Source organism: Nilaparvata lugens, chromosome 1 (genome assembly GCF_014356525.2).
Source record: "Nilaparvata lugens isolate BPH chromosome 1, ASM1435652v1, whole genome shotgun sequence".
Lineage (NCBI taxonomy): Eukaryota > Metazoa > Arthropoda > Insecta > Hemiptera > Delphacidae > Nilaparvata > Nilaparvata lugens.
In genome coordinates, this window is record NC_052504.1 from 71238704 (window position 1) to 71252430 (window position 13727).

At 31.7% G+C, this 13727-nt stretch overlaps 1 protein-coding gene across 5 annotated transcripts in view; it reads left to right on the forward strand.

Moving 5' to 3' along the window:
- Positions 1 to 328: 328 nt before the first annotated feature.
- The window catches only part of LOC111049293 (regucalcin), a 30944-nt gene continuing 17545 nt past the window's right edge, over positions 329 to 13727 (forward strand). For 2 of the 5 annotated variants that reach the window (XM_039441805.1, XM_039441800.1), the window contains exon 1: positions 329 to 529. In XM_039441805.1, coding sequence (XP_039297739.1) covers positions 528 to 529 — 2 coding nt within the window. In that variant the 5' untranslated portion in view covers positions 329 to 527. Of the gene's footprint in view, positions 530 to 1193; positions 1477 to 9140; positions 9369 to 13727 lie in introns of those variants that run through there. The other 3 variants (XM_022335332.2, XM_039441785.1, XM_022335331.2) reach the window with 3 other exon arrangements.

Consider the following 13727-nt stretch of genomic DNA (forward strand, 5'->3'; position numbering starts at 1 on the left):
TTTGAAATGACAATATGCTGACTTAGTTATAGTGTTTTTAACATCAGTTAAATAACAACTGTTATATTTTATTAATCATATTTTTTCAAAAGTACTCTTCTTTTTATAAAATAAAATGATAATATATTGATTATTATATTGAATTTAATGATAAATCATCATTGGATAATAATATCTTCATCAAATAGAATGACGATTGGCTCCAGTTACAGTGCTCGGTAACCATCATCACAAAGAACGTTACATTCAAAGATCTGACTGAATGGAACGGGAAAAACCCGTTGCTCACGAATGCGCGATACGGTGCTGTCTGTGACAGAGAGTGGTTTGTGGAATAAATGAAAGTTTGTTGTTATTTGTTAAAATTAAAAGTTGTCAATAGTTTATTGATAAAAATGGATGGTGGAAAAGTGAATTTGGTAAATTTAAAAAAGTGGAGTGATGACGGGAAATTGTTAATTGATGAGGTGTATGGAATGTGGGATTTTGAAGCTTCTTATAGTTTGTTCCGCTTATGGTCGAGATGAATGTAAGTTAAATGACATTATGGATGTGTAATTCTGAAATAGACGGCTATAAATAATTAATGGTATTGCAATAAATTACCGTACAGGCGTACATATCTGAGAACAAGAAAAAAAGGAAAATATGTGGTTATTTTGTAAATCTTAGACAAAGAACCTTTTTTTGAAGATTCAAAACTTCCGTTATGGAAAATTATAGCCTACTTATAGGTTTCATAATAAATTTGTGGACAAAAAAGTAGTGATCATTAATGAGTTTGGCATTTCAAACCGGACAGTTGTTGACTGGAGTTCATTCTGTCGGGAGGTGACTTTTGATATTGCATTATAGAGAAAGCAAAAAATTGGTGGACCTGGAAGAAAGGTTCAAATTGATGAGAGTAGCCTAAATTTGGAAAGAAAAAATATAATCGAAGGCGGGCTGTTGAGTGTCAGTGGGTTTTTAAGCATCGATGAGCTATCTGAAGAGGTTTTTATGGTGGCTGTTGAGAACCGTTAAAAAATACCCGGATAGGCTACCTATTATCAAAGAGTAGCCTATAGCTTATCAATCCGGGCTCAACAATCATGTCAGACTAAATTATTGGAAAGCTTATGATTGTTCAAAAGAAGAAGGCTTTGAGCACTTGAAAGTGAATCACAAAATACATTTTGTTGACCCACTTTCAGGTGCTTAAACCAACAAGATTGAAGTTTCTTGGGGCACAAAAAGGCAACTTTGCCAAGCTTCTACAGGAAAAAAGATTTCTTTCCTGGCTATTTATCAAAGTATATATTCATAAAATCATGCAAATTGAGGAAAGTTGACTGTTTACTGAGTTTTGTAAGGAGCAAGAAATTTATATAACCCTGCAAAGCCAAAACATGAGGAAACCTATGATACGGTACTGATGAAACTGACTATTTGAATTGGATGATAATAAAGTTTATATTATAAACTGATTAGTATGAGGTAAGCACTATTATATTATATGATTTATATATATATTATATATATATATATATATATATATATATATTATATATATATATATATATATTTGGTTAGGGTTTGTTAGTTTAGAACTTGTTAGGTTAGGATTTGCTAGGTGATTTGTTAGAATAGGATTTATAAGGTTAGAAGTTTTTTCATGTTTGGGTTAATTGTGTTAGAATTTGTTAGGTTAGAATTCTGTTAGAATAGGATTCTTTAGGTTAGAATTAATTAGGTATCTAAGGATTTTTTAGGTTGGGGTTCGAAATTCAGTAGGTTAGGATTTGTTTCATTAGGATTCGTTAGGTTAGAATAAATTAGGTTGGTGTTTGTTAGTGTAGGGTTCGTTCGGTTTGAATTCAATAGGTTAGGATTTCGTTAGGTTAGGATCCGTTATGTTAGATTGGATAAGGTTAGGATTCGTTTGGTTAGGATTTGTTAAAGGTTAGGGTTCGTTAGGCTAGCGTTCATTAGGTTAGGGTTAGTTAGGTTAGGATTCAGAAAATATATTTACATTTTATTTTTTTTCTAATTTTCTTAAATCCTACTTTGCATATAATTATCTCCAAGTGGAAGCCTCTTACTTCAAACAATCATAATCTTTCTATAAGACCAACACTAGCTCCACCTTCAACACAAATTTGAACCATACTTGCTAAATTTGAAGCCACATGATGCTCCTCCCTCCCATCCTTTAAACCCTCTCTCACGATATTAGGCTATAAGTTGGTGTTTTATATTTCAAAATTTTCAGCTCATATATATTTTGGACAAAAATAGAACATAAACTTTCAACAGTAATTACATAACCAATTTTTCATTATAATTATTATCAAAGTTATTATTAAAATTATTCATTATTAAAACCTGCAAATATAATAGTTTTGAGCCAAGCCTTTTTTCTTTCCCAATCATATTCATATAATTTGTAATTTTATTCCTATAAACAATATTATGCTATCCCTCCCCCTATTAGCATTTATATTTTCTGTATTAAGATTAAATTTAAATTTACTCTCGTTGATTTGAACCAATTGCATTTTAAGTAGGTATTACATAATAATCAATTCATTACTCGCTTGAACCATTGTTTTCTTGATATTTAAAACAATTTCACTAGTAGTTCTGTGAACAGTAGACCTCGCGCAGTTATAACGACGTCTCAAACCATAAGCACATCCACACTGATACACTAACTATTTATTTGATCAGATCATGCTAACACAAGATTTAATATCATATAACGCTTTCCGGAATTTAGCGCAAGAAAACCAGAAGACATCTAGGCGCCAGGACGAGCTGTTATAAGTTCTTTGCATCCTATTTAATAGTGCATAAAAATTGCATTCATTGAGGCATGCAATTTATAGTCTACACAGCTGCTAATTTTTTACCAAGTTACATTGAGATATTGAATTGCATGCGTCATGGCATGCAATTTATAGTCAACTCGACAGCTGATTTATGATGAATAATTCTATAGTCTAAAACACTTATTGAAATGGGCTGCTTTTCATTGGTAGTGAAAGTAATAAATTGAATGTAAAAGAAGAATTTTATATCTATAAAACTGCAAAATTGAATAGGAATAATTAATAAAATAATCCAATTTGACTTAAATAATCCTATTTTTGATAAAATTAAAAATGAATAAATAAAATTAAATTTTAAAATATAAATTTAAATTTAATAACTTTTACCATAAATAATTAGTCATATGAATTTAAACATATGTCAGTTTTATATCAGAGTAAACAGTTATTGAATTTTATTTATTTATGTTAGAACCTGAAGATGGTTTTAGAACCGAAACTAGTTGTTCAACTATTTAAGTTTTTTAATAAATAAAGGGTGCTACAAGTTTTATTTTGTTTTATTTCTATAGTCTAATATTCACTCTAATATTCACTCTAATATTGACGTATGAAGAAGGCTCCTTTTTCCTTTTATATTATCCTTGAAATGCAAAATTTCCAAAACCTTGTATATACGTCGACGCGCAATTTAAAAGGAACATACCTGTCAAATTTCATGAAAATCTATTACGTAAATGCGCAACATATAAACATTTAAACATTAAGAGAAATGACAAACCGTCAACTTGAATCTTAAACCTCACTTCGCTCGGTCAATAAATTAGAGAAGTCTAGAACCAATTTTGCATGCAAAATTTCCAATATCTTCCGATTGTCACAATTTGAATTATGCATTTGAATTGTGGCAATCATGAGATATTTCAGATTTAAAACTAAAATTCATTAAAATTGAAATTTTAATCGTTTTTGAAACTCAGTACAGAGTATAGAGAGCTCCATATTAGATATAGAGAGCTCCAGATAATTTAATTTTATCCAGAATTTAATAATCTGTAAAAAGGCGAGAGCAATTTTTACTGTCTTACAACTGGATTTGGCGGAAATAGCTGTAAACTAGAAAATGGATAGAAAGTACGAGGTATTTGGGCCATTCTGTACCTAGCACAAGGAAATTTTGCATGCAAAAACTGGTTCTAGACTTCTCTTATGTATCCAAACAATATATTGAAAAATCAGAAGTACAATATTTATATTGCAAGCACACCCCCTTTTATTGCCGGAACACACATAACCGCACCTAGTCCGCGCCGCAGTACGGCCGAGTGTCGGCCGTACTACGGCGAGTGAGAAAACAAATGCTTTCAAACGTGTAGGGACACATACTACCTCACCACGTCAGCACCGTCACCGTGTTTATTGCCCGAGCCGTGCCCGCGCCGTCACCGACTTATTCATACCCACACAGTTTAAATAACTCAATTTCTTCTTCATTGGTGTGTTTTCTATGTTATGTTTTTCTGAAAATATGAAGCCTTTGTTTTCAATTATCACCAATGTAACATCATTATATTTTATAATGCATACATTATATAGTTACATAATGATGTATCATGATGCTTGGAAAGTGAAGGAGTGTCTCAGTTGAGTTTTATTGTCAAATTCATTGTCTCAATAGATTAAATTTGTTAGCTTCTTTAGTTCAGCTTGTTTGTGCATCCATCTTCCCCTTGATCTGCCTATGGATCTTCTACCCTTAAGGCTATGCAATCCAGGTCTCAATCCAATACTCTAATTCGATAGTAATATTTAATAGTTAAGTCCTCAGGCCACGGTACAAACGGGCAAGTTTGATGATGGGGCACTGCACAAGGTTATCTTCCTCAATTCTATCTGCCTCTAGATGTTTTTAAAATGTTTAATATTAGAGAACATTGTAGACAATCTACTTCAAAATCCAGCTCATTATTCCTTTATTTTCATATAGATTGTAATATTTGTCATATTATTCATCAGATTTTTATTCTCTCTTATTTGCTTAGTAAGTTGTCATTCATGTGTTCTATGAATGTAATATTTTCTTATAATATATTCGAATACTATGTATTGAAATAAACTCACAATCATTTCATTAGGAATGTTGTAAGAATTGTGTGTTACTGAACAACTTTGTACGAACTGGGTAATGAGTAATTGAGTAAGAGTGTTTTTTTATTTTGTTGTCAACCTAGTTAAAGGAAGCATAATTATTTGGCCTATTCAAGTGAAGGACCAAGGGCTGGTTGATTGATAAACGTCCATATAATTGGTAGGCTTCAATAAGATGAAACTGAGTTTTTTCTTTTTAAATATTATACCATCTATGTTCAAAGACTTTCTTCCACTAATATATTGCTAATATAGTAATATAACTAAAAAACATAATTATAATTCATAATTTTGATGTCCTGATAATCAAACTATATATTCATAGTTATAATAATTATACAAAAAATCACTTCCAAAATGTTTCTGAAATTATCTTGCACTTAGGACTTGTCATTAAAACTTTTCAAAAGATCTGTAAAATCCAGTTTATTTTAATTTGAAAAATATCACATTAAATTTATACCTATTTAAATTATTGCAATGCTACTTGAGTTGCAATGTTACAGAAACTGAAGCCATATTAAATATTATATGATTTGTATTTGAAGAGACTTGAGATGTTGAAAAGTTCCACAACATCAATATTCACTCTACTCTACAAACTCATAATATGATTAAATTTGAGTCGCTCCAGTATGAGAATACCGTTAGCCATAGGGTACAACGCAATTGGCAATAAAAATTGTAGAGAATTTAATTCTGAAAAGAATCATGTAAGTTGTGTAAACTAAATTTAAATAAAAGTTGAATAAAATGTATTCTTATGTAGTACATTACACCACAAAAATTTGCTGTTTTATGAGGAGAGAACTAATAACTCATAAGTTGTAGCTGATTGCAAATAAAATATTCGGTTTTTTATGAAAACTCTTATTTTTATATGAAAGTAACATATTATCTAAATGACATTGAACTTATAACAAAAGACTAAAGATAATGTTCAAAGTGACCTCCGTTGTTCTGAATGCATATGTTCAGACGTCTTCTCATCGATTGTCGGACCCGTTCAAATATTCCAGGAGTCTGCTTTATCATTTCTATTCCATTCAAAATCCTTAATCGGAGTTCTTCAATGGTATCAATCGGAGTATTGTATACTAAGATTTTCAAGTGTCCCCAAAGATAAAAATCCAAAGGATTTAAGTGTGGTGACCTAGCTGGCCATGGTACTGGCCCACCTCGGCCTAGCCATCGATTTGGAAAGCTGTGATTCAGGTGTTCACGAACAGCAACACTGAAGTGTGCTGGAGCTCCATCATGCATAAACCAAATGTTCTGGCGCAACTGAAGAGGTACATCTTCAAGTAAGATAAATACCGTAGCTCCTCTCTCAAAAAGTTCAAGTAGATTATGCCATTAAGCCTGGGAGGAAGCTCGAACAGAAATAGATGATCTCCTATGATTCCTGCCCAAATGTTTACTGAAAACTGATGTTGTGGACGATTAGGATTGATGGCATGAGGATTCTCACCTGCCCAAATATGTAGGTTGTGGACGTTAACGATAGCTGTTCTTGTAAAGTGTGCCTCGTCGGTAAATAAAACGGTTGTTTAAAAGTTTGGGTTAACAAGTTTTTCTAAAAACCATTGGCAAATACCAGCACGGGGAATACAGTCTTGTGGCAATAGAGTATGAACTTTCTGGAGGTGGTATGGATGTAATCATGCTCTTTTAATATCCTCCAAATAATAGATTGATTGACATCAAACTGCACTGACAATTCTCTCATGCTCTTCTCTGGATGTTCATAAATTTCATTAAGAACTTGTTCCTTTAACTCAACAATCCCAGTGGATCGGGGTCTGCCAGCATAAATGTGCTCTTTGGACATCAAAGAGCCTGTTTCAGACAGACATTGATAAATAGTGGCAAAAAACCTTGAACTTGGACATACTCGGTTAGGAAAGTTCATTTGATACAAACGTCTTGCTTCAGTACTATTACAGTGTCCCATCCCATACATTGAATGCATGTCAGCTAATTCGGAGTATGAATAATGTCTAAAATTACCTGCCATTTTTTAAAAAGTTAACACTTAACACAAAACAGCAAATTGAGATGGTTACAAATAACTGGTTAATAGATTAAACAAAAAACACAGCGCGGTTACAGTAGGCCTAACTTACAGTTTGTTGTTTTGTTCAACAGTGAGCTAAAATATTTCTGAAAATAATTTTCAGCTGATAATTTCTTTTAAATATTTTCTTATTTAAAACAAAATGAATCAACTGTTTTGGAACAGCTATTATTTAAATCCATGTTTTATTTGCAATCAGCTACAACCTATGAGTTATTAGTTCTCTCCTCATAAAACAGCAAATTTTTGTGGTGTAATGTACTACATAAGAATACATTTCATTCAACTTTTATTCAAATTTAGTTTACATAGCTTACATAATTCTTTTCAGAATTAAATTATCTACAATTTTTATTGCGAAAAATCATTTGTTTACTGGTCATTAAAGAAAGTTATTGGGCATCAAAGGTAGAAGTCTGTGTTTTTCTACTTAGATTTTTTGCATATTTTAACTTTTTTCTCAAAAACTACTCACACTACAGCTTCCAGACTAGTTTTATTCAATTTTTCAGATATTTTTCCATATGAATCCACCATACATTTTTTAAAAACTAGTCCCCAAACAATTCAGCATCGGTGTATTTCACAAGAGGAACTGAATTCCGGTCGAAATCATTCACCCTGTATAGCTCGCTAATGAAGCGTTTATGGATATATGCTTATAAGAACTTTTTTCTTATTTTTACCTCTACTATCACGTATTAAATTATTCTACCGTAATTAAGAGCCCCCCTATATATACGAATGTAGGCAAGGAAGGCTACTTTTTTATCACTCATAAATACCCCAAAAACATCTAATCAAGGAACACATCATATTAATTCTATTGGAAATTTCTTTCTATCTTAAACTATATATTTTTAGGGCCGGTTTCTGAACTCGGAACTTAGCCAAGTTCTAGACTTTAAAACAGCTGGAGTCAGAAAATTGGCTTCCCAAAACCAGAGGCGTAGTCGCAGTAAAATAATCTCTATTTTACTCATTTCTATAATTGGAAAAGTTTTTCCTTGAAGAAATGAAACAATCCTAAATAATTCAAAATAGCTGAAACTTTAGGCTTACCTATTTTCTCTTCATTTTATTTTGTGTGCAAATTTTTTAGTTTTTCGAAATTTAATTTTAACGTGGACTACGACTACGCCCCATTTCGGAAAGCCAATTTTCTGACTGCAGCTGTTTGAAGTCTAGAGCTTGGCTGAATCCCGAGCTCGGAAACCGGTCCTTAGAATTGGATTTTGACTGAAAGTTTTCTAGTTTTTGACTTTTTCGAAAATATTGATTTATCTCGTAAACTAAGGTTGATATAAGAAAATTGTACTGAACAGTTTTGTTGCAAATTTCATGTAGAATCTATGGTCTTCGGCTGTTACACTACTTTTCGTGGGACACTCTGAATTCTCTTCAATTTTTCCGTAATTGCTGATTACAGTATTATATTATTTATGATGTCGTGGATATGTAGTTTGAAACAGACACAATGATCATCAAGTTCAATAAATTTATCACTTCCAACAAACTATGGATTTTTATCAATGTTTGATATGAACAGAAATGTAGGTAAAAAATCAAATTTAGCACTTAGGAGTTTAAGGTGTTCCATTTTATTTGTCTTATCTGATTTCATGAAGCTATGTAATTCATGGCTTTTAATTATTTGTTTTATCTGATTCCATCGAGCCATAATTGGGTTTTACAAATTCAATGACACATCAGTAGGCTACTGCATCATCTATTGTTATTTTCTATTCTAGCATGAGTTTGTATTATCAATCACGCTTGTACTACTGTAGAATTATTGATTATAATAGAGCTACTGAGAACTAATTCTAGTGAAGCCAGAGAATTATTGAGTACAAGGAAGGAAGGCGTGTTATTACTTGGATTGATATAAACTTCTCTATACACACCAAGCGCCTTAATTACAAATAGATTTGAGTGTATGATAAGTCAATTGTGTACAGAGGACTTTTTACGAGTTTCTTTTTGATCAATTTTTTGAGCTGGCAATTCAAGGTCTAGATCGGTCCCCCCTGGTACCTTACCTCCTCCATCCCACTCTCAAGGCAATGTGAGTACGTGCATTCTTTCTTCTTCTTCTTCAGCTAAAGGTTGAGATTAGAAGGAACTGACTTTCACCGGCAGTAGTGCGGCGGTCAAGTCCCAGTTGGTTTTCTGGTGCGGTACCGCGTGTACGCACCTCATAGCTCTCTCTCTACTGCTTGAAGCTCTTGTGTATTTGTTTATTTATTGTACCATATTAATTTATTCAGCATCGCTATCATGTCGCGAAGGTTCATCCAGATGGCTTTTGTCTTTTTGTCACAATTTGTTTGGTAAGATAATACAGTTAAGTTGAACCGAGGACTACTTACCTACTTCAAACTTGTACTGAATCTGCCAAACGCTTTACTGACCAAGTATATTATATATTTGATTCTGGATTTGGATCTTCGATATATAGAAATACATTTTTCTGCATAATGATTTCTTCTTGTATCAGTTACAAATCTCTATTATGAATATTAGCAAATAACAGAATACAGTATAAAACAGTAGTGATATACGATTTTGATAATTTATATTTATTCAAACAAAAACAAGCAGTACGATTTTTCTTCTCTATTATTGTGTAGGCCTACATATACTGCTTTCATGATATGTTTGTGATTGATAGTAAACGCTTACCGGTACGCTATATAATGACCAAGATTATTGGAGAGAATCTATACTTACAGTGCTCATGCTATGGAAATATCTAATTATACTGTTACTATAGAGTTCCACGATTAAAGAATATTATATTTATATTATAGCAATAATAACCATCATTCATAATAAACCATAAATACTGATGATGGGTTGATAATCTTATATCGATTAAACTCAGCCATTATCATGTATAACTTTCAATCCCCATCAATCAAATATAAGTTATAGACACTAAAGTAGTGATTTAAAGAAGTAGAATAAATCGAATCTCAATTGAGTACTTATAGTGCAGGATTTTCTTACACAAACATCATTCCCATTATTTTAGTTTCTATATGTATTCATAGAAGCATTTTCTCTTAATGATTGGATTTACACTGTACTAGCTACCTAAGTAAAAATAATTGAATGAGAAAGTAAGTTAAGATATCAAAAAAGAATTAGAAAGTAACTCAAATGAGAAATGCTTCTCAAGCTTCTTTTTTTCATACTTTTTACATGAACATTTTGCAAATGTTTTATAAATGAAGCCTGCTCATGTGATTAAAATACTATCCTTTCACTCTTTTAATATTTACCTTGGGTCATGATCATTTTTCGAGAGTTCAATGATGCTACCAATGCAATTCATGGTTGAACCAGTCAGGAGATATGCTAATTATGAGAATATATTAATCATCTTGTTCACCTTCACTGATAATTTGGTTTCAAGATCAAGCATTGAAATTTTTTGCAATGTTTATGTGTGGTGCACCATATCAAAAAATTGGTGACAGTGCATGGGTGCTTAAAAAGTATCTATTAAATTGTTTTAATCAATCAATATTAATGTATTTCACAAACGAACATTTAACAAATATATGAGATTCAATGAAATAGTTACTTCACGGTACTTAGGTACCCGTTAGTGTGATCAATATATTATTCGACTGTCTCGTCTCACAAAAATTTGGTGTGATTTGGTTTATTTTTTGGGCACAGTCGTACAGTAGGCCTACTTATTCAAATGAGCTTCACAGAGTGTGATTCTTTCAAAGAATAGTTTGATTTTGGAAAACCACTTTAAACCCTGATTGATCAATAGCCTATTAGAGCTTATTAATTCAAGTATAATTCATTAGTCGCCAATAAAGGGAATTTTCAGATTATCTCCCTGACATTTTTTTCAGGTGATTGATGTTAGCAATGTCACTTATTACATCAGTTTTTCTGATTTTAAGACGTCAGAAAAAACGGGTTTCAACATTCCAAATGTTCTATTCTTTCATAACTTTTCCCGTCAACCCAAAAATAGATGCTTGAAAATAAATTTTCAATAACGGTACGGTACTCAATAAGTGAAGATAGCCTACATAATTTGAATGACTTTTTCAATAAAATTATCTATCACTAGAAACGTAGGCTATATAGACATACGCCTACCATTTATATTTATTACCAAACATGAGTTAGATACCGGTGTACCTATATAAATGTTGATAAATAATCAATTGCAATCTAATCCAGACGTTTTTTCTTCTTCGGTGTTTAGTGGGTCATTCATTTTCGCACGTAGACCAGAATCCAGATGAACCAGCACTCATTATCCCATTCTGCCTGAAAAAAAACAGCTTGCGATTCTTTTAAACTGGTCCCGTTGAAGTTTTTTCCTGTTCTACTCTCTTCATGATTCAATTTTCTCATTTTGCATGAAGTGAATAAGAGTTCACTAGTTTTATCTCACACATACACTTGAGAGAATCGTTCTCAAATCAGGATAAATTCACTATAATATATTGTATTCAAGTTGATTATTTGAAAATACTGATTTACTATTCTGGTAGCCTACTCTTTTATCAGAATATGTAATATTGTTAGCCCAATTATACAGAGTGTTTATAAACTCCCTACCTTTACTCTAGGGCATTCTTCCTGGGTAGGGAACATATCTAAATGTCATATTTAAATTGTCCGGAAGTCTTCAGTTACTCACACAGCGGCCATTTCGCTTTTTCACTTATTTTTTTTTCTAAAGAATGGTTAAACATACGAAATTTGAACTTTGCACAATCATTCATGATAACTAGACAAAGCTACAAAAAAATTATGATAATTTTTCAAATTCATAAAATAAAATGGCGGCCATTTAAAATTTTGTTTCTTAAATAACTCAGAAACCGTTGGTTTTACAAGAAACATACAAGAATAACCTTTTTTAGTAAATTTAATTACCTATAGATTGGTACCTAATTTTATTAAGATTGGACCAATATTAACTGAGATATGGCAGCTTTAGTGATAGATGACCACTAAAAGTTTGTTGCAGTGCAAACCAAGGCATGCTAGCTGATAGAGTCGCCTCAATGATGCAACAATCTCTATTTGCATTGCATGTCAATAGTAAGCGATTTTAGGTCATTTCAAATAATAAAATAACGTTACATAACGCTCTAAAGGTTGATCACCAACCACCAAAGCTGCCATATCTCAGTCAATATTAGTTCAATCTTAAAAAATCAGGTATCAATCGATAGGTGATTAAATTTACTGAAAAAAATATTCTTGTAGATTTTTTAGTCAAACCAACGGTTTCTAAGTTATAAACTTTAAATGACTGCCATTTTGTTTTATGAATTTGAAAAATTATCATAATTTTTTTGTAGCTTTGTCTAGTTAAAAAATTAGTGTCTAGTTACATTTTATAAATTATTGTGCAAAGTTTCAATTTTGTATGTTCAACCATTATTTAGAAAAAAATAAGTGGAAAAATCAAAATGGCAGCTGTTCGAGTAACTGAAGACTTCCAGACAATTTAAATATGATATTTAGATATGTTTTTTACCCAGAACAATGCCTTAGAGCATTGGTAGGGAGTTCGTAAACACTCTGTATAGTCTGTATATCACTTTTGGTCTAAGTTAGCTGTTTGTTCATTCTTTCTTTATAGTAGGCTACTTATTAGAAACAGTTTAAAGCATAGATCCTACAATAACTATACAGAAAACGATGGCATTTTTCTTAGGATGTACTGAGCAAGCATTGCTTCAAAACGGGCAAACTTCCAGGAATAGCAAGCAGACTTGAGGAAATTGCTTAACTGTGCAGTAGCCTATACAAGGAAAGTTCAGTTAGGTCAAAATACAAATCGTGACTTATATTATCTTTCCAGTGATCAAACCACTCAAGCTGCCTTATCTTGGATTCATCATTTCTATATTTAGGCTATAGGCTAGATATATTTATTCATTCAAATATTTATTTTTTACTGAAAAATTTTATATCCCTGATTTTGATTTATCTTGAATAGTCCAGGAATTTTCTCACATATTTTTAATCAGATACCGGTATTTTTTTAAATTGATTATTTCTTTTTATATTCTTCAATGTTTGATTCCATTACGAACTAGTGTCCGAAAGCGCTACACTAATGTAAGTAGAAGCTAATAGCTTTTATTTATAAATACCTGACTGCTATGTCGTAATTAATTGTTCAAAGTGATCTTTTTATATATCTTTTTTGTTTGGAGAATTTTTGAAAAAGAAAATTGAAACGTTATTCGATGGAGGTTTATAATTTTTTTCTAAAACACCCCTTATGAAAACCAAAATGGACCATATGATAAGTAATATACCAATTATACTTTGTAATTATATAGAGAGTAAAAGTCAAAATTACACACACAGAGTGTTCATATTTTGAGAACACTGATGATGTCAGGTTTTTGTGGAACTTTTACTGTATGAAAAGTGACCGCAGAATCAATCATATGGGTGGTTGTCTATTGTCCTGGATGATAAATGACACTGATAATGAGAGTGATATCGCGGTGGCAAACAACAAAGAACTTGTAGAACCCAAAAACTAGCCATTTTCATTTTTTACTTAATAACATTTTAAAATTTTAGAACTATTGTTATAAATGAGCTATTCAACTGTTTCTGGAGTGCATATTCTATTTTTGAATTGCTAATGGTCCTAAATAGGTATTATTCCAGCAGGTTTA